Source organism: Oncorhynchus mykiss, chromosome 23, assembly GCF_057628025.1.
Source record: "Oncorhynchus mykiss isolate SJ-2025 chromosome 23, ASM5762802v1, whole genome shotgun sequence".
In the NCBI taxonomy this organism is placed as follows: domain Eukaryota; kingdom Metazoa; phylum Chordata; class Actinopteri; order Salmoniformes; family Salmonidae; genus Oncorhynchus; species Oncorhynchus mykiss.
Genome location: NC_143044.1, coordinates 37,448,654 through 37,469,023, shown reverse-complemented (window position 1 = coordinate 37,469,023; position 20,370 = coordinate 37,448,654). Strand labels below are relative to the sequence as shown.

The 20,370-nt window shown below is 43.4% G+C and overlaps 3 protein-coding genes across 6 annotated transcripts; all 3 read right to left on the bottom strand.

Annotated features, from left to right (window-relative positions):
- Positions 1-2: 2 nt before the first annotated feature.
- On the bottom strand, positions 3-6,841 carry LOC110502861 (josephin-1). 2 transcript variants are annotated; one of them, XM_021581201.3, is made up of 5 exons: positions 6,692-6,841; positions 5,369-6,232; positions 5,038-5,166; positions 2,234-2,428; positions 3-1,951 (listed from the first exon to the last, which is right to left on the bottom strand). In XM_021581201.3, exons 2-5 carry the CDS (start codon positions 5,671-5,673, stop codon positions 1,849-1,851), a joined length of 732 nt encoding a protein of 243 aa, XP_021436876.2. In that variant the 5' UTR covers positions 5,674-6,232; positions 6,692-6,841; the 3' UTR covers positions 3-1,848. The 2 variants fall into 2 exon arrangements, with proteins under 2 accessions (XP_021436876.2, XP_021436877.2); XM_021581202.3 differs by having other exon boundaries at positions 2,308-2,428; positions 6,692-6,836.
- Positions 6,842-7,061: 220 nt separating this feature from the next.
- LOC110502859 (GTPase IMAP family member 4) lies at positions 7,062-13,379 on the bottom strand. The gene is made up of 7 exons (XM_021581199.3): positions 11,285-13,379; positions 10,831-10,908; positions 10,550-10,600; positions 10,366-10,416; positions 10,122-10,172; positions 9,967-10,017; positions 7,062-8,131 (listed from the first exon to the last, which is right to left on the bottom strand). Exons 1-7 carry the CDS (start codon positions 11,400-11,402, stop codon positions 7,386-7,388), a joined length of 1,146 nt encoding a protein of 381 aa, XP_021436874.2. The 5' UTR covers positions 11,403-13,379; the 3' UTR covers positions 7,062-7,385.
- An 80-nt stretch (positions 13,380-13,459) lies between these two features.
- Positions 13,460-19,027, bottom strand: xrcc6 (X-ray repair complementing defective repair in Chinese hamster cells 6). 3 transcript variants are annotated; one of them, XM_036960582.2, is made up of 13 exons: positions 18,731-19,027; positions 17,783-17,874; positions 17,586-17,698; positions 17,199-17,340; positions 16,761-17,012; positions 16,383-16,569; positions 15,846-16,032; positions 15,166-15,334; positions 14,834-14,995; positions 14,593-14,722; positions 14,297-14,397; positions 14,045-14,161; positions 13,460-13,880 (listed from the first exon to the last, which is right to left on the bottom strand). In XM_036960582.2, exons 2-13 carry the CDS (start codon positions 17,850-17,852, stop codon positions 13,681-13,683), a joined length of 1,830 nt encoding a protein of 609 aa, XP_036816477.1. In that variant the 5' UTR covers positions 17,853-17,874; positions 18,731-19,027; the 3' UTR covers positions 13,460-13,680. The 3 variants fall into 3 exon arrangements, with proteins under 3 accessions (XP_036816477.1, XP_021436871.2, XP_021436872.2); XM_021581196.3 differs by having other exon boundaries at positions 18,671-18,847; XM_021581197.3 differs by lacking the exon at positions 18,731-19,027 and adding an exon at positions 18,285-18,395.
- Between the last annotated feature and the right edge of the window lie 1,343 nt (positions 19,028-20,370).

Sequence of the window (20,370 nt, the reverse complement as noted above, 5' to 3'; positions counted from 1 at the left end):
TGTACATATAAAGTGCCATTACAAGCTTTTATTTTTGTGAGAAAAAAAAAACAGAAAACAGTAACAGAAGGGAGGTGGGTGGGATTGTCATGGCAAAACGCTAAATCCACTATGTCACTATTTACTGGTTTGAAAGGGATTTTCTACCGGTGAGTTTGGTTGCCCAACCTGAAGTCCCCTAGGGGCATCCCCAGACCAGCAACCTCATTGTTTTGTCTCATGATGTGTGACTGTTGCAAATGATTAAATCATCAGTTGAATGAATCATGTGATTGGATGCTCAGATGAATAGGAAAGCTTTTAGGATTGAGCCCACCAGGTGCAAAATGTAACAACCCCTCTTTTGGTAGACAATAATGTCTGCATCCTCTAAACAAGTTAAGGCCTTATCAAGTCTTAAATAATTCACAATATGTTGTTGTGATGATGATAAAGATCTATCAACCAAATCTCTCAAACAGCTGTTAAAAATTCTCAATTTCTAAACTAACAGGTCTTGGACTCTCAAACTTTCCCTTTTTCTTCTACACATCTATCGGACATACTTTCTCTTTCCATTACTCCCTCAACTGTCAACCTTTTCCCTCTGACTCCACTTTACTTTTTGTGGACATTACCATTGTGGACATTACAGCCAAGGTATCTTCAGATATATCCAAATCTAACAGCAGTGCATTTCCAGCGAATAACTGGAAACCTTAATTAGCATTTGTACCAATTCCACAACTCTGTATATTTGGCTCGTGGATTTTTGCAGGTCTTGAGGTCATGAGTTTTTCTTGACCACACGATCTAACCAGAAAAAACTCTGGGCCCTGATAAAAAACAGGTGTGTGGCTTTTCCTGGTAGGGCCGCATGGTCAAGAACAAATCCTGGCTCTACCATGATACAATATACAGCCATTTGTCAATTAATTCATTAATACATTTTAATTGAACCTTTATTTATATAGCCATGTGTCAATACCTGGGCCTAACATGGCTTCAGCCAAGAGGATTTCTAATTTGAAGACATGAACTAGCAGAGTTTCCTACTAACAGACAGGGATGGTCTCAGAAGCAACAGAGGATAAAACAGCTACATACACAGGTCCTCCTGTGCTATTGAGAAAACGTGCTTCTCACCAACTATATTACAGTCTATGTACACAATAGACACACCATGGAGTGCTTGGCATTCCATTGGTTGCTGTCATCATTAGCTCTGTGTTTGTACAAACGTTATAATTTTTGGGGGCGGGATTTAATGTTGTCCGGGTGAAAAAAAATTGAATTGTGAGCAGTGACATGATCAGAGGAAGACAGACAGGTAAAGAAGAGATGCACACTGTCACAGTAGAGCAGAGAATGACAGATAGGAGAGAGAGAGGGACAGAGAGAGAGAGAGGGACAGAGAGAGAGAGACAGAGAGAGGGGGGACAGAGAGAGAGAGCGAGGACAGAGAGAGAGAGCGAGAGAGAGCTAGCAAGAGTGACAGATGGGTAGTATTACACACAGTCACATGCCTCTCACACTTGGAAACTGGAAACGTACAAAAAAAATGAAAAATAGTCATCAATATATATAAAAACACAGAATCCCAAACACCAAACATAACGTTGTGTAGTGTGATTTCTTCATTACCTCCCTGTATTCATCTGTTTCCTTCATCGCTTAAGGTCTCATCAGCCAGAGTCCAGCAATGGGTGTGTGAGAAAAAAAAGTATGTCTGGTCGGTGTGCATCTGTGTGATTGGCTGAACACAACCCCACCTGCTCTTCAATCTGTCTCCTGATTGGACCATGTTATCCTGAGCAACAACTGGGAAAAGTCTAATCCGGTAGAGAAAAGGTTGCCGGGCACATTCAATCAACAGCCATCTGACCTCCATGTTTGGTGGACCTCCACCTCCTCAGACACCACCAATAGGAGCTCACCATTTTTCCCTCTCAGCTGGTAACGCAGGAACTTCCTGTTGTGTGGAGGGAATTGAAAGAACAGACGGAAAATAAAGATGTCAGCTTGTTATTTATTAGAAGTTAGACAAGGATCAATCATCATTGTGGATGGCGGCCGTGGAAGTGATTATTATTTGGGAATGAGACTGACTTTGTATTACTATGTGGCAACACCTAGTGGAGACAATACAAATTACATTCTCTCTTGGCTGCTCCACAATGTATGTAAAATGAACAATGCAAATAACGATGGACTCAATCTACTGACTGGACAGGATAAAACACACACACACTACCTGAGCTCATCAGGGTTTCCGATGGTATGTGGGCTACGTAGTTTGGAGTCGAGGTTGTAATAGACTCCACCCACCTCCCGCACCCCTATCCAGTGCTGGCGTTTGAGTGGCAGGCGCAACGGACCCCAGCGCAGATTGGATGGGACGTTCAAGATGAAGCCCGTTACGTTGGATAGCGCAATACTGCCCACATCCCTGCAGGAACACAATACACAAGTCAATCACGAGCTCCTGAGTGGCGCAGCAGTCAAAGGCACTGCATCTCAGTCCAAGAGTCGTCACTACAGGTTCGAATCCAGGCTGAATCACAGTCGGCCATGACTGGGAGTCCCATAGGGTGGTGCACAATTGGCCCAGCGTCGTCCGGGTTTGTCCGGGGTAGGCCGTCATTGTAAATAAGAATTTGTTCTTAACTGACTTGCCTAGTTAAATAAAGGTTACACAATCACAGACTTCCATGAGTGGATTTTCAGTAGCTACTGTAATGTTGTAAATCCATGATGATGTCTGTGGGGTAAGTTAAGCCACCCCTTGTTTCTAGATATCTATACACAAACTTGATCATGTGACCAAATATTTATGAAGAGGTCATCATTTTATGGCATCTGTGAAGGAATAAACCACATGGGAAAAGTGATAAGCAAGTTATGCCCGAAGAAAAGATTTTCACAAATTCTAATGACTTTGATGCTTGTATTTACACCAAAGTAGATACTTCTATGATTGTTCTATACATCAGTTGGGGTCTCTATAAGCAACATTATGAGGTCCTTAACATTGCATGAACATGCAACCTTGTAGCTGTGTGGGCTAATATAGCCAAAATGTTTGCCTTGGGATAAATTGAGTAATTGGCCACCATACCCCATACAAATGATGATTACATTTAGTCAGTTCTATGCATAATATGCATAGTAGTATAGTATTTTTGCAATGTGTCATGCTTATGAACTCAAGATTATCATGCCTGTGTTTACAAACGGAAAACAAGCAGGGGTCTAGCCCCTCTTAAGGTTCTTGAAAGTAGCCAAGGAAGTGAAAGAAGGGAAGAAGTCCATTGGAGCAGCAGCAAGGGATGAAACAAGTTGACTGAATGACACTGAAGAGGTACATTAACAAAAAAGAAAACAGCGGAGGCACAAGGTCTTATCTGATGACATGGAATCTGAGCTTGATAAACATATCCGGAATTTTGCGGACCAGTTTCATGGGCTTAGTAGCCTCTAATGCAGAGAACCTTCCTACAAATTGGCACATTTAAACAACATCCCTGTCCCAGACAACTGGTCAAGAAATGGAACAACATCCCTGTCCCAGACAACTGGTCAAGAAATGGAACAAAATCCCTGTCCCAGACAACTGGTCAAGAAATGGAACAAAATCCCTGTCCCAGACAACTGGTCAAGAAATGGAAGGGTAAGTCATATTGAACGGAGAGATCTATATCTGAATGTAGGAATACATTCAAGATATACACAGTGTACAAAACATTAGGAACACCTTCCTAATATTGAGTTGCACCCCTCCCTTTTGCCCTCAGAACAGCCTCAATTTGTCAAGGCATGGACTCTACAAGGTGTCGAAAGCATTCCACAGGGATGCTGGCCCATTTTGGCTCCAATGCTTCCCACAGCATTGTCAAGTTGGCTGGATGTCCTTTGGGTGGTGGACCATTCTTGATACACATGGGAAACTGTTGAGCGTGAAAACCCAACAGCGTTGCAGTTCTTGACACACTCAAACCAGTGCACCTGGCACCTTCTACCATACCCTGTTCAAGAGCATTTTAAACTTTTGTCTTGCTCATTGACCCTCTGAATGGCACTCATACACAATCCAGGTCTCAACTGTCTCAAGGCTTAAAAATCATCTACAAATCCTCCCCTTCATCTACAATGATTGAAAGTGTATTTAACAACTGACATCAGTAAGGGATCAAGTTTTCACCTGGACAGTCTGTCATGGAAAGAGCAGGTGTTCCTAATATTTTGTACATTATAATATATTGAATATATCAAAGGGGGCTGCGGAGGGGAGAACGGCTCATAATAATGGCCGGAACGGAGCAAATTGAATGGCATCACACACCTGGAAACCATGTTTGATACCATTCCACTGATTCCGCTCCAGTCATTACCATGAGCCCGTTCTCCCCAATTAAGGTGCCACCAACCTCCTGTAAAATATACCACACACCCATTCCATGAAATCAACTTTGACCTACCAGCCCCATCACCCACTTACCCCTAGCTATGTTTTCAAAACTGTAATGTTTACATGAATTCTGATTATTTCCAGGGATACACAACATCCTGAAATATATGTAGATATATTTGTTAGAAAGAACATTTGCCTTGACGTAGTGATGCTAAATGTAAAAAAGGACTTAACTTACGCCACTCTCCCCTATGAATGCACTGTATTTATGTCGCAATCGGTTTCGGTAGCTGTTTGGGTAATCATGAGTAGCTGCCATGTGCTCAACAGGGATTCAGAATGAAGAGGATATGTAAGGAAGTCTTCCTCTTTCCACTCTATAGCTGGCGTACGGCCAGTGATTGAAGTGAACTAAATTGAGCACTGCTGAGTCGACTAACATAGTTGCAGACAACACACGCACCAAAAAGGGAGAGGAGTAAACAAGATGGAGAACACAAATGAGCATAGCATTATGGTTCCAATGGCTCAGTGGGTTGGATGGTGCTTGTTGTGGATTTGAAAACCTCTACATCGTTTTGGATAAAAATGTTAAATGACTAGATAGGGAAGAAGGCCATATAGCTTTGATGAGAATAGAGGTATACCTTCTTTTATCCCACCAGACAGCCTCGTATCCTCGGGTCTGCAGAGCGGCCATAATGACATTCACGTCATAGTTCCCATTTCCAAGCATGCTCTTCTTGTGGGGGGTTACCAGACTGCCGGGAGAGAGTCTGTGGAGAGGGACAAGAGAGCGATGAGGACAGAAGAAGCAAGAGAGAAAAAGGTTGAGAAAGGTAGAGAGATGCAGAAGGTAGAAAGAGATGCAGAAGGGGGGAGAAAAAGAGAGAGGGGGTGAAAGAGGAAAGGAATTTGACAAATAGAGAATGGAGGAGAGAAATATCTCCCCTAGAGGACACAACTTTAACCACCCACCTCTGGTAGATGTCCTGGAGAGTATCCCTGCTAAAAGCTGCCCCATCCTGGAAGACGTTATTGAGCGCGTGCAGAGCACACAGCTCCCGCCGCTGCTTCTCGTGGTAGATGGGCGGTGGAGGCGTGGCCGGAAGGGTGGAGAGAGCATGCTCTCCCAGGTCTGACCTCTCCCCCCCCACCCCTCTTCCCATCCCTCCCCGCACCACCCCCACCCCTTTCTGCTTGCTCAGCTTCCATGGCATACAGCCCAGGTCCTGCAGCCCCCCTCTTGCCCTCCCCTTCCCAGAACATGGAGCACTCCCCATCACCCTGTCGCTACGCTGACACGACTAGCATCGTCATGGCAACCTTTCAGTTGCTGTAGGGGCGAGAGTGTGACAAGGGAAGGGGGAGGTGGGTCTACTGGATGACACTGAGGGGGGGCCAGGTCACTTCAACTACACCTGCTGTTTCAAAAGGGATGATTGGAAGAAGAAAAGAAAAGAAAAACTGCTGGCAAACAGTGTTCAAGTTGAGTGAGGAGGCCCGAATTGAATGTGAACAAAAAGTTGGGTGTGTAGACATTGATATTCCAGTTGCTTCAGTATAAAATTAGAATGAACCACAAGGATCATCTATGGAAAAATTAGCAAGAGAAGCAAGAGTATGAGTCTCTTTTTTCAACTTCCTCAATTCTGATGTGTGTCATCGTAACTTTTTTATGAGCACCTCAAGTGTCATGAGAGCTTAGGAGTTCTTTCCATTTCTAGAGAGCCCAGAAGACCACGGCTCCACCACAGAGTTTGCTCCAGTGGAAAAGATGAGGGACCTGATACAGGAGGCTCTGTGACATGTAGACAGACAGACGACTTCTTAAGAAAACAGCTGAGGGAGGAAGAGGCAGAAATCCATGTTTAGAGGTTGTCACCTAAATCAATGCCATGCTGAAATAATTTAGGGATAACTATGTTTTTCTAAAGCGTCTTTTCAGCAGTGGTCAACAGGAAGGAACACAAGACAGAGTAAACATTTATACTAACAGCTGACTCGATAAGAGCGGCATGATTGTGGCATCACAGCAAACTGATATAACTAGACAACAGGCGTAAGAGTCTTAGTATTATTTAGTATTCTGTAAAACAAGTGATATTTACAGATTAGCGAAATATGTCAAATCTACCTGATATTCAAATCCATCGCTCTAGCTAAAATACAGTGGAACAGGAAGGCAGCTGCAAAGACTAGATGTTCCTTCTATGGCTGGCTGTATGTGCCATTTGTTTGATAGCATAAACATGGATGCGAAACCCTTCATATTTAGTATATTTATCTGTTGCCACTTACCTTTCGCTTCATGCGATACTGTAGTATGGGTGTCATAATCCTGGTTAAATTAATTGTTTCGCCTCTTTTCCTGGGGTTGTTTAGTCCTTTGTCTTTAGCACCTTTTCCTTGTCGCGACGTATATGAGCATGCGCAAAACGTCAATAGCTTGTTTGCTTGTCATAGGATTGACGCAGGCTATCTGCGAACTGTAGTCCCACCACTCCCTCGAGACTAAAAAAATAACTAAATCTAGGGTTTAGTTATCTAAAAATGGGTTGAGACCAAGCATTTATTTTATGCAAAAACATCCGCAAATTGAATGAACGTTTATAAGGGCTCTTTTGACTTGCAGTTACACTAGCAGGAAATACAGTCCGAGTCACTGCACTTATTTGGAAGAAACTTTAATACTTAAAAAAAGAAACCATGGGAGGAATGTAGTAGACAGACAAGAGTGTGTGCAAGAAAACAAGTAGTGTACATGAAGGCAAATTGACATGGATTAAATACTGTTCAATAACAGCAGTACTGTAAGAACATGATATTGATTTTACCCAACAAGCCCATGCTAAGTCTGACATACTTAACAATAATACATGCAGAGACAGTGACATCATGAGGATCAATTCCCCAAAGACAATAAACCCAGAATGACCAAAAAAAAAAAGTCAACAAAATGCACCTATACCAAAAATGAAGTATTACTCAACTCTTAATACTCCTGTCCGAGTTTCCGTGCCAACACAGAGGCCATGTCCATCAGCAGTTCCTCCCGGACTTGGTCCTCCCTTTTCTGCAGCTCGTGGGTGTAGTGTCCCCTCAGTGCCCTCATCTCTGCCAGCCTCTCCAGCAGCCCCCTCGCCAGCTCCCTCCTCTCCTCCACCGGCTTGTCTGGGTTGTTGTCCACAAGCTCAGCCCTCTGACCACACAGATACAGAGCAGTTCTGAGGCCTCCAGCATCATCCTCCAGTAGCTGGGCTAGCGTGGAGCCTGGACCCAAATAGTCTGCATGGGTGAGGACAATGAGGATGTGGCCTGTGGCACTCTCTCCGACCAGCTCCAGGAGGGCTCTGGTAGCACTAGCAACATCCTGGTCCACCCCATCTCCAGAGCCAGGGGTCTGGAGCACCAGCAGGAAGGCATGTGGGCCTGGGCTGGCCAGCTGCAGGCTGCGGAGGGTCTCCAAGGCTCTCTTACTGTCACCCAGAGATGGACCCAGGAGGTCTGGGGTGTCGATTATGATCAGCTCTCTCCTGTCCACCACCACCCTCCGCTTGGTACACTCCATCACAGCCCCCAGGGACCCCCCAACCTGAGGGAGGCTGCAGCCAACCAGGGCATCTGCAAGGGAGGTCCGACCTCCACCGGGAGGCCCCGTAAGGATGAGCCTCAGCCCAGGCTCTATGGAAATAGGGCTGGGAGAAGGCTCTGTGCCTGGGGGACTGTCACTAGAAGCCCCTGGAAAATAAATAAACGAGTGGAACAGTTAATTCAATGAATGGAGAGGGTTTTGTGTCATGATTTCATCAAGTGCTAGTTCTATTATTAAGGAAAACAACCCACAAGACTAAAGGACAGTTGATAGGATGTTTTTTTGTGCAGGAATACAGACGCAGCAAGGAACATAATATAAATGTCTAATTTCCTCTTTCAGTTTGCTTACAGATTCCACACATTGCTTCACATTTGATAGTGAACCTGAGGGGAACAGTATGGGAAACTAAATTACACATACAGTACCAGTCAAAAGTTGACACCTACTCAGTCAAGGGTTCTTTATTTTTACTATTTTCTACATAAAATAAATAGTGAAAACATCAAAACTATGAAATAACACATATGGAATAATGTAGTAACCAAAAAAAGCAAAACAAATCTACAAATATTTCAGATTCTTCAAAGTAGCCACCCCTTGCCTTGATGACAGCTTGGCAAACTCTTGGCATTCTCTCAACCAGCTTCATGAGGTAGTCACCTGAAATAATATATTTCAATTAACAGGTGTGAATTGTTCAAATTTGTGGGATTTCTTTCCTTCTTAATGCGTTTGCGCCAATCAGTTGTGTTGTGACAAGGTAGGGGTGGTATTCAGAAGACAGCCCTCTTTGGTAAAAGACCAAGTCCATATTATGGCAAGAACAGTAGTTCAACTAAGAAAAGAGAAATTATAGTCCATCATTACTTTATGACATGAAGGTTAGTCAATACGGAACATTTCAAGAACTTTGAACATTTGCAAAAACCTATCAAGAGCTATGATGAAACTGGCTCTCATGAGGACCACCACAGGAAAGGAAGACAGAGTTACCTCTGCTGCAGAAGATCATTTCATTAGAGTTACCAGCCTCAGATTGCAGGCCAAATTAATGCTTCAGAGTTCAAATACCAGACGACATCTCAACATCAACTGTTCAGCGGAGACTGCGTGAATCAGGCCTTCATGGTCTATTTGCTACAAAGAAACCAATACTAAAGGACACCCATAAGAAGAGACTTGCTTGGGCCAAGAAACACAAGCAATGGACATTAGACTGGTGGAAATCTGTATTTTGGTCTGATGAGTCCAAATTTTAGATTTTTGGTTCCAACTGCCATGTCTTTGTGAAACGCAGAGTAGGTGAACGGATGATCTCCGCATGTGTGGTTCCCACTATGAAGCATGGAGGTGGTATGATGGTGCTTTGCTGGTGACACTGTCTGATTTATTTAGAATTCAAGGCACACTTAACCAGCATGGCTACCACAGCATTCTGCAGCTATACGCCATCCCATCTGGTTTGCGCTTAGTGGGACTATCATTTGTTTTTGAACAGGACAATGACCCAACACACATCCAGGCTGTGTAAGGGCCATTTAACCAAGGAGAGTGATTGAGTGCTGCATCAGATGACTTTGCCTCCACAATTACCCGACCTTGAACCAATTGAGATGGTTTGGGAGGAGTTGGACCACAGAGTGAAGGAAGAGCAGCCAACAAGTGCTCAGCATATGTGGGAACTCCTTCAAGGCTGTTGGAAAAGCATTCCAGGTGAAGCAGGTTGAGAGAACATTTTTTGCAAAGCTGTCAAGGCAAAGGGTGGCTACTTTGAAGAATCTAACACATATTTGGATTTGTTTAACACATGACATCAAACTATGAAAACACATGGAGTCTTCACTACTACCCAATGTAGAAAATAGTAAAAATAAAAAACATTTGAATGAGTAGGTGTCCAAACTTTTGACTGGTACTGTATAAAGGAACAGAACTTGCAATTAACTAGAGAAGTGAGAAAAGAGAGGGAGAACCTTACCAGAGTTGTTTTGAATGATAACAGTGAACCCGCTGAGTTTTGTGAATGAAGCTGATAGACGAACAAAACCATATCAATACATTATCAACACTTTCAGAGTAATGAATCAAAGACATTATCATTTATAAGGTGGGTGGGTATTAGCAATCTCTTACCAACTATAAACCTCCAAATACGCGACAGCCACTTCAGTAAATACTGTAAGCCTGACACACAAAGACAAAATTAACAAATCATTCACCACCACATCATACATTATATAATTACCTAAAACCTGTGATGGCAATCAATTAATCTACTGCACATTTACATTCCGATGAGTTTAGTAAACATGTTAATGAATATTTTCCTGAGTGTGGGTTTTGATAAGGGAAAGGGAAGAATTGTGACAGTACGTACTACGAAGAGTTCCCATCAGGTGGCTCACCCAAACCCACAGTGAGGACACACCTAAAACAGAGGGAATAATACTTAGTTTAAAATAGGATTTAATCAAGACATTTAATCTGTTGCTCAGATGAAGATATGCAGGCGGAATAATGCAATAGGGTTCAAGGTTCAACCTCCAGGCATGATGACATACCAGTGAGTGTGCAGAAGAGATGGATGGGCCATCTTATCAGAGCTGGGAGGGCTGCAGCGGACCAAAGAGATAAATGAACTCACGCAGTATCAAACAAAATTCTATTTACGGTGGCATAACAAATTGATTATAAAGCAATCAGATGCACAACACCAGCTGATGTTAAAACCATACAGTCAGTCCCCAGATGGGAGAGAGGATCATCTTACAGATAAGACAACATTATGTACATCAAAAAAGCATTTGCTGAAATAGTACTGTTGTGGTGTAAGACTCCTGACCCTGTGAGAATCTGTAGAGGAGATAGCCCACCACAGTGAGAGCTCCTGTCAAAACACTGTTGAAGTCCAACCACAGACCTGCAGGGAAAGATTAGAGAAGCATGAGACTGATCAATGTTCTTTACTTGTCAAGAGTTTAAACTTTAACCCCAATACATTTTGAAAAAATGTATTTTTTGTTCTACTTTTATAAACTGTGGGCTTACCAGCTTGGTACACTTGTGTTTTGTATTGATTATAGTCTAAATAAGTTATTGTATATATTTATAACATGTAGCCTACATTTCGGACTCAACGGTCTCACGGAGATTGAAACAGATTTTTAAAAAAATTAAAAAAACTCTGCTCGGCATGTTACACAAACCGAGCAAATGTCGGTATGATACTTGTTACTTTTACATCTCGGACGGATAGGATAACAATTACATTTATCGGATGTGAATATCCTTCTTACCAGTGCTACCATCTCCACAGTCGGTTGAGGTACAATCGCTGTCCGGTTTGCAGTCGCACTGGTCCATATTAACAGGTAAGCCCGGTCCGTATGCTACTGGCCAAAACCAAAGCGCCATCTCTCGTTACGTGGTACTTTGAGGAGTCGTCGGAACAAAGGTGTTCTTTATTGTAGCTGAATGAGCGATATAATGCAGTATGTGTGGCACTGAGACACTCCTTTTTTCTAATCATACAAGTAGGACGGGAAATAAAGGTAACTGCCAAAATAAAGGAAACACTTGAGTAAATGAGGACATATAAATTATATTAAAAGCAGGTGTTTCCACACAGGTGTGGTTCATGAGTTACTTAAGCAAATAACATCCCATCATGCTTAGGGTCATGCAGAAAAATGCCCATTATTTTAGCTACTATGGCAAGAGACCTCAGTAGCTAGGTTTTCATCCAATTGTCGACAAATTTAATGCAAATATTCTAACAAATATATGCACTTTTTCCCACCAAACTGACTTGTGGATAAAAATCAGTCAGTGATGACATTGCACACATTTACTTTTTCACGTACATTTTAATGTACTCTGGTCTTTGCATGTGCAATCTAGCCAACAATTTGCAGATATAGTGAGGGTATAGGCTATAGTCTACACATGTTGATATAATGGATAAGAGTAAGAATATTTGTATTAGTCAAATGGCAGCCAAGCATCGAACATGTCACCAGAATAAGACCCTCGATATTTATTGGGAAGAGGCATCAAGCTTATTACCATGCACATTCACCACCCTCTGTAGTTCATCATAACTTATTTCATCTGTAGCTTAATAAACTGCATGCTTTCCCGAGTCATAGTGGGAGGACTACACAACATATCATCCCATGACTCAAAGTTTACTTCGAAATGATGGTTCTTACTCTCACTGAACTAAAATATAACTGCAACATGTAAAGTGTTGGTCCCATGTTTCATGAGCTGAAATAAAAAAATCCTAGTAATGTTCCACACTCACAAAAAGTTCCTCAAAAATGGTGTGCACAAATGTGTTTAAATCCCTGGTAGTGAGCATTTCTGCTATGCTAAGATGATAGATCCACCTGACAGGTGTGCCATAAAGAAGTTGATTAAATAGCATGATCATTACACAGGGGCACCTTGTGCTGGGGACAATAAAATGCCACTAAAATGTGCAGTTTTATCACACAACACAATGCCACAGATGTCTCAAGTTAAGGGAGCATGCAACTGGCATGCTTACTGCAGGAATGTCCACCAGAGCCGTTTCCATAGAATGTAATGTTAATTTCTCTACCATAAGCCGCCTCCAACATAGTTTTAGAGAATTTGGCAGTAAGTACAACTGGCCTCACAACCACAGACCACATGTAACCACACCAGGCCAGGAACTCCACACCCGGCATCGTTTTAGATCAGCCCATCTAGACAGCAGATGAAACAGAGGAGAATTTCTGGTCTGTAATGAAGTCCTTTTGTGGGGAAAAACTCATTCTGATTGGCTGGCCCAGGCCCACCCATGGCTGTGCCCCTGCCCAGCCATGTGAAATCCATAGATTAGTGCATAATGAATTTATTTACAAATGAATTTTATTGACTTCATTATATGAACTGTAACTCAGTAAAATTGTTGCATTTTTATTTTTTGTTCAGTATAGTTCTTAAAAAAAAAAATATTCAGTACATGGGACTTTAACCCATCAGCACAGGCTTTTATCTGCAACAAGTCAATTTGATGGAACATGCACATTGTTTTTATGCAGAATTAAGAATATTCACCTGAAAATCTGTTGCCAATTGGATGGAAACCTAGCTAGTGACTTTGAAAGAGGGGTCTCAAAGGTACATAGGGGGTTTAAAGGGTGTGTGCGTGTCAACCTTATGAAACACTTATGGAATATTCTGGAGTGGAGCCTGAGACAGCGTTTACCACCATCAACAAAACACCAAATTATTGAATTTGTCATGGAGTCGCATCCCCCCCAAAAGTGTTCCAGACACTTGTACAATCTATTCCAAGGCGCATTGAAGCTGTTCTGGCAGCTCGTGACGGCCCAATGCCCTATTAAGACACTATGTTGATGTTCCCTTTACTTTGGCAGTTACCTTTATGTTCAAAAACTGCAGACAAGTAAAATTTGAAGCAATTACAGACAATTATATAAATGGTTCCTTTTAATTTTTTATTAAAGTTTAAAACATGTAAAGAAACAATATTATTCTAGCAACACAAATGAGAAACTTTCCATTTTAAGTACAGTGATATATCTCAGATTAGAAACCTTAAAATGGAAGCCCAAAGATAGACCAATAATCCTGCGATCTAGTGCCTCTGACCAGAATATCGACAGCGTAGATGTCAACATATTTTGACATCTACGCCTCATTTGGTGAGCTGTGCAGTCAGGGCGTCTATTAGCTCTTGTTTCTTGGTCCCTGTGACCTTCACCCCAAACTGCTTACAGGCGTCCTTCAGCACAGGCACCGTCAGCTTACCCAGGTTGCCTTTCTGTACGTGACCCCTCAGCTCGTCCTCAGACATCTCCACCTTGGGCTTCTTTTCTGTGCCGCCTGCCGCCTCAGCTGAACACACACAGGGCCAGGATGTTACAACAACCAGTATTTCAACAGTGAGACTGCCAGCTACTACTCTGTTCTTTCTTACCCCATGGGCCAGACCAAAATCTCCCCTACAGGACACAAAGCAAGTAAACCATACACCACAATATAGTTCATACAGAACTCACCTGGTTTGCGTTTGGGTGCAGTCTTGCCCTCTGGGTTGTAGTCAGCAGGGTACACCAGATCTCTGAACTCCTGAGCCAGGGAACCAAGACGCTGGTCCATCATATTCACATTGGGCACTGAGAGAGGGAGCAAGAGAAAGATAAGGAGAGATTGAACAGAAAGAATGGACGAGAAAAAGCGAGCTTGAGCACTGCTAAAAAAGAAGGATGTGGGCCAATCAGGAGCATATGGTGTGTGTGTATTCATCTTACTGGTGAGATCCTCTATGTGCTCCGGGGCCATGAGATCTAAAGCCAAGGCTTCCAGGTTCCTGTAGTGCTGCTGGAGGACTGGGTTCTCAAACGCATCACTCCTGGAACACAGGAAGAGCAACACAGACAACACAGGAATGGGAATCTCAAGACTCATTCTAGGACGTTTACAATAGTGTTCCCCTTGTTTTCTGGTATGCTTTCACTGTAATGTTTTATGCTTTAACTCTTTTCAAAATGTGAATCCTGGTATGAAATAATAATGTTCAGTATTCACTGTAATAAAAGGGCCGTACCTGTATTTGAAGCGCAGCTTGTGTACTATCTCCTTCATCTTGTCCACCTGAGACTCGGAGGCCGTGGGGAGCTGAGGAGTGTCCAGGGTACGGATGTCATCCGCGTAGGGCAGGAAGATGCCATGGAAGCCTGAGGCAAACACACACACACGTCATTACAATTAGTCTGAACATTTAAAAGTATTTTAATTGTGTGGTATTTGTGCAAGACCACGGCTGCAGTGGGACCCAATGACAGTACCTGGAGCCACAATCTGGGCCTGGCCATCATCCACCTCCTCTTTTTGGGGCACCAGTGCTAAGAAGCGTGGGGGAGAGTTACGAATCCGTGTATATTTACACAGAGCAAACACGTTCCTCTCACTACACCTGCGCAGCAACGCTGTGAACACACAGGCACTCCCTGGGATGGAAAAACAGGACATGGTGAGAAAGGGGTTAAAGTTGGAACTCAAAATGGAACTTGGAGGACGAACATGGGCTGATGTTTCCCAGATTACAGTTTGACTTGTAGTTATGTTTTCAACTGTCACCGTTTCTCTTCCCATCATAGTGACAGGTTCACACACACACCTGTGACCATTTCCTCCTCTGGGTAGATGAAGACAGCAGATCTGAGGTGGTGGTGCAGTTTGAGACGCTCCATAGGCTTGAACCCAATCAGCTCCAGACCCGGGTCAGAAAACTTCTTTATCACATCCACCTCGTCTTTCTCCATCACTATCTGCCTGCCTGCATACACCTATACAGACAACACACATCACATCTTGACTGAAATTAACCAGACAGAATGCGAAATATGAATATGAAATCATACTTTCTTTTTTTATACCCCTTTTTCGTGATATCCAAATTGGTAGTTACAGTAGTAGTCCCATCCCATCGCTGCAACACGCCGTGCATCCTCCAAAACAACCCAGCCAAGCCGCACTGCTTCTTGACACAATGCACGCTTAACCCGGAAGCCAATGTGTACACCCGGGCACACCCAGACCGCCAAAGGAGCGCTATGGGACAGGAACATCCCTGCCGGCCAAATCCTCCCCTAACCCGGACGACACTGAGCCAACTGTGCACCGCCCCCAGTTGCGGTGCCGGCTGCGACAGAGCCTGGACTTGAACCAGGATCTCAAGTGGCACAGCTAGCACTGCGATGCAGTGCCTTAGACCACTGCGCCACTCGGGAGGCCCATACTTTCTTTGATACACTTTAAATATATATTTGGTTTGATTTGAAATTCCCACTTAGTTACCTGAACCCTCTTGGTGTCACTGGGGAGCAGCAGACTGCCCGTCTGTGTGTGGTAGAGGCGTGTCTTGGTGCGGACGGGCTCGTTGTTGTCTCTGTAGAGCTTGATGGCGTTAGGCTTCCTGGCCTGTAGGGCCGTGATGTACACACCCACTGCCACGTTCATCCCTTCCCCCAGACACAGATTCAACCTGACACAGAGGACAAGAGAGGAGCCATCAGCAACCAGGGCCCTATTCAGTTTTGTTAAACATTTGTAACATCTAAACATGTCCTATAAGAACACAATCTAGAAGAAAAAGAAACGCACACCTATTTAGGCGAGGTGCTGGCTAGCGGAGTAGAAAACTTGAAAATAAAAGAGCCGCACACTCTAGGAGCTCAGGTGCAAAACTTTAATTACCAACTTTTCGACAGCCAAGCTATCTTCATCAGGGTATAATCACAAACACTGCGGGATGACTCATTTATATAGTGTCAAAAGACACAGTGCCACGCCTATACAATGATGAGGGAAACAGTGCTGGGCTGTGCTCTGTACCTTGCGACCGATCTCTTCTTCATCTCCTTGGCTCTGACCCTCTTCTGGAGGTCCTCCAATTTCCCACAAGGCTCCATCTGCAGGCCCAGCTCAGCCTCATCCTCGGGGGGGCTCACCACGTCACAGAAGAAGAGCGAGACGTCGAACCCACCTGGCTTCATCAGATGCATAAGGTCTATCACCACACCTGTGAGTGACAGAGAGTTCACTGATCCAACATTGTTTGTGATAAACTAAACATTTGCAAGACCAAGATGTATTTCCAGCCCCTTTCAAACCCCTTCACCTTCAACCCTGTTACATCAAGGAGGCCAACTGCCATAGAGACACAATGTTCTATCTCTTTGACAACTGCCTTCCCCCTTTCTCCAGACCCACCGGTCTCTTTGAGGTCGCTAGCCTTGGTGCGGGCCTGGCGGTCGCGCTCGCCGTCTCCCCCATGTGGTGTGTCTCGGCAGGTGAAGATCATGAGGCGTTTGTGGGAGAGCCGAAGCTTGATGTCACTGTAGAGGTTGGAGCAGCACCACAGCGCCTCACCCAGGTTGGTATTCCCACTGCCCATTGTCTCTCCTGCCACCTGGGCACCTTTCTCCCCACGCAGCCCATCCACATCCTGCACCCGACGAGCACCTAGAGGAGAGAGAGATGGGAGGAGATAAAAGAAAAGGATAGACAGAGAGATAGGTGAGGAGGAAGGGTAAAGATAAGCAGATTGGAGATACACAGAGAGAATAATAACAAATGTTCAAATGGGTTCCAGAAGAATCCAAGACTCGATCAAAACACACACTGAAACTGCAGGCCAGGGGGACATACCAGGTAAGTCCAGGTCGTGGTAGATATAGACATGTTTGAAACTGTTCCTGGGGTTCTTGCTCTGTTCCGTCCCATAGAACACTAGAGCCACCAGGTCCTTGTCACTGCTGATTATTTTACTGGTGTAGACACTGCGGACACACTGGGGAGGGAGAGTAGCACAATACAATAAAACACTGTCAGAGGGTTAAGTAGGACCACAGAGATCAAGAGAGGAGTGGAAAAGGGCCATCAGTCATGTCACTTCTCATGGTGCTAAGAGTTCAGTCATTTTCATAATGTCTGAGATAAGGAGAGAAACAGAGGCAGGGGAGGGGGTGAAAAAAGGACAGGAAATGGTAAGCGAAAACAGAGAGGGAGTTAGAGACAGTGAGAGAGAATGACTACCTGCATGGTCATGTCAAATGGCGAGGGCTCTTCATCCTCCCCCTTGATGAACATCTCCTTGGAAGCATCCACCAGAAACACCAGGCTGTCACGGCCTGTGCTCGTATAGTCCACTGTGGAGAGGGATTACATTACATATGCTAACCCCCATTCTATTCAGTATTGATCCATTCAATCACCATCAATGTTGGTCTTACCTCCAGACTCATCCCTTTCCTCTCCATCCACATCTTCATCCTCATGGTGGTAGTCGTTCCACTGTGCCATTGAGGCATGCAGTAATCTTGCCCTTAAAATAACAAGGAAACAAACGCATACGTGCACACACACACACGTGCACCCACACACACACACACAGTGTGAGAGAACTGTGGTTGTTATAAAACTCTGATCAGGTAATACCAGATGATGTCGGGTTCAATTTAATGTGGCACTCCAGTCGCCTTTTGGGTAAGTGGCTAGTTAGTTCTTGAGAACTCAAGGAGGGTATACCCACTATACAGTTGCCCCCCTTTTGGGTTCTTAGCTGATAGTATGGACCACAGCTACTCTCCCTCCCCATGTGAACCACAATCCCGACGCTCTGTTTACTCCGGAAACTCTAAACGCAAATACGCCACTTGGGAAAAGGTTTTGTAAACCTTTGGAGTGTAACTTTTATATAAGCGATAAATAATATTTAAAATACAAAACACACACTTTTACTGTGCAGTTTAGCAAAGTTGCACCCGGCTGTTTTCACACACGGCCTCAGCTACGATATCTCCATTACACCAATACGTTCCACATTTCCGGTGTTTCTTAAAATACAGCCGTGTGCAACTTTCAAAAACTGCATGCGGTAAGTCTTCTGTATTTGATTATTCCCCCTCACTTATATTCAAGTTAAGTTCCAAATGTTTCCAAAACTGTATCCAACACCTGCATTTGCGTTTAGACAGAACATCGGGGAATAGGCTGCAAACAACTTTTTGAATGTAATATAATCACAATTTCTAAACGATATATGGTTATCTTAGCATCCACTTATCAGCATACATAAGAATGCACTCTCATTTAAACTATACAGACGAATGAAAGCATACCTTATGGCCGAGTGTATGATGTTACAAATGTGATTTCGTTGGAAATAGTTAACTACAAACCTTGTTTTGTCTTGATGCAGGTGTTGATCAGACCGTAGTCGTGTTTAATTGCGTCGTCAGTTGCGACGTGAACGCGCATTACTTTTTCTATGGTGAAAATGTTCGTGGGTTCATGTAAAGCTAAATGTGCATAGTGCCATCTACTGTGCGATTGAGGTTGAGACGATTTATGAAACAAATATCGTCCAAATATTTTTCATATCAATCGTAAACTCACTTGCACAAACACAAGATTTCTTAATTTTATTACGGATTCTTGCGTACATTTCACAATATTTTATCAGACGCTTTGACGATGTAGGTCGTCACCGTCAACTGTTTGAAGCTAGCCACAATAAGGATTGTGGAATTTGCAGTTTTCCTTCAAAATAAGATTCCCCCATTGAAACATGCAAATGAATACAAATAGTGGAATAATACCTATTTGGACTAGATGCCAAACAAGGTTGGATGTTTTTATATACCTTCAAAAAAAGACAATAAGTAGTTCATTTGACACAAAAAAGTAAAGAATCAGTTGAAATCGCACTGTGGATGTAATTAGACTTCCGTATTGCATTGGGGGCATACTTATAATAAGCACTATCAAATCACATTTTTTATTTGTATTTTTTATTTCACCTTTATTTAACCAGGTAGGCAAGTTGAGAGCAAGTTCTCATTTACAATTCAGACCTGGCCAAGATAAAGCAAAGCAGTTCGACACATGGTGTAAAACAAACATACAGTCAATAATACAGTAGAAAAATAAGTCTATATACAATGTGAGCAAATGAGGTGAGATAAGGGAGGTAAAGGCAAAAAAAGGCCATGGTGGCAAAGTAAATAGAATATAGCAAGTAAAACATTGGAATGGTAGATTTGCAGTGGAAGAATGTGCAAAGTAGAAATAGAAATAATGGGGTGCAAAGGAGCTAAATAATAAATAAATAAATACAGTTGAGGAAAAGTTAGTTGTTTGGGCTAAATTATAGATGGGCTATGTACAGGTGCAGTAATCTGTGAGCTGCTCTGACAGCTGGTGCTTAAAGCTAGTGAGGGAGATTAGTGTTTCCAGTTTCAGAGATGTTTGTAGTTCGATCCAGTCATTGGCAGCAGAGAACTGGAAGGAGAGGCGCCAAAGGAGGAATTGGTTTTGGGGATGACCAGAGAGATATACCTGCTGGAGAGCGTGCTACAGATGGGTGCTGCTATGGTGACCAGCGAGCTGAGAAAAGGGGGAATTTACCTAGCAGGGTCTTGTAGATGACCTGGAGCCAGTGTGTTTGGTGACGAGTATGAAGCGATGGCCAGCTAACGAGAGCGTACAGGTCGCAGTGGTGAGTAGTATATGGGGCTTTGGTGACAAAACGGATGGCATTGTGATAGACTGCATCCAATTTGAGTAGGGTATTGGAGGCTATTTTGTAAACGACATCGCCGAAGTCAAGGATCGGTAGGATGGTCAGTTTTACGAGGGTATGTTTGGCAGCATGAGTGAAGGAGGCTTTGTTGCGAAATAGGAAGCCAATTCTAGATTTAATTTTGAATTGGAGATGCTTAATGTGAGTCTGGAAGGAGAGTTTACAGTCTAACCAGACACCTAGGTATTTGTAGTTGTCCACATATTCTAAGTCAGAACCGTACAGAGTAGTCATGCT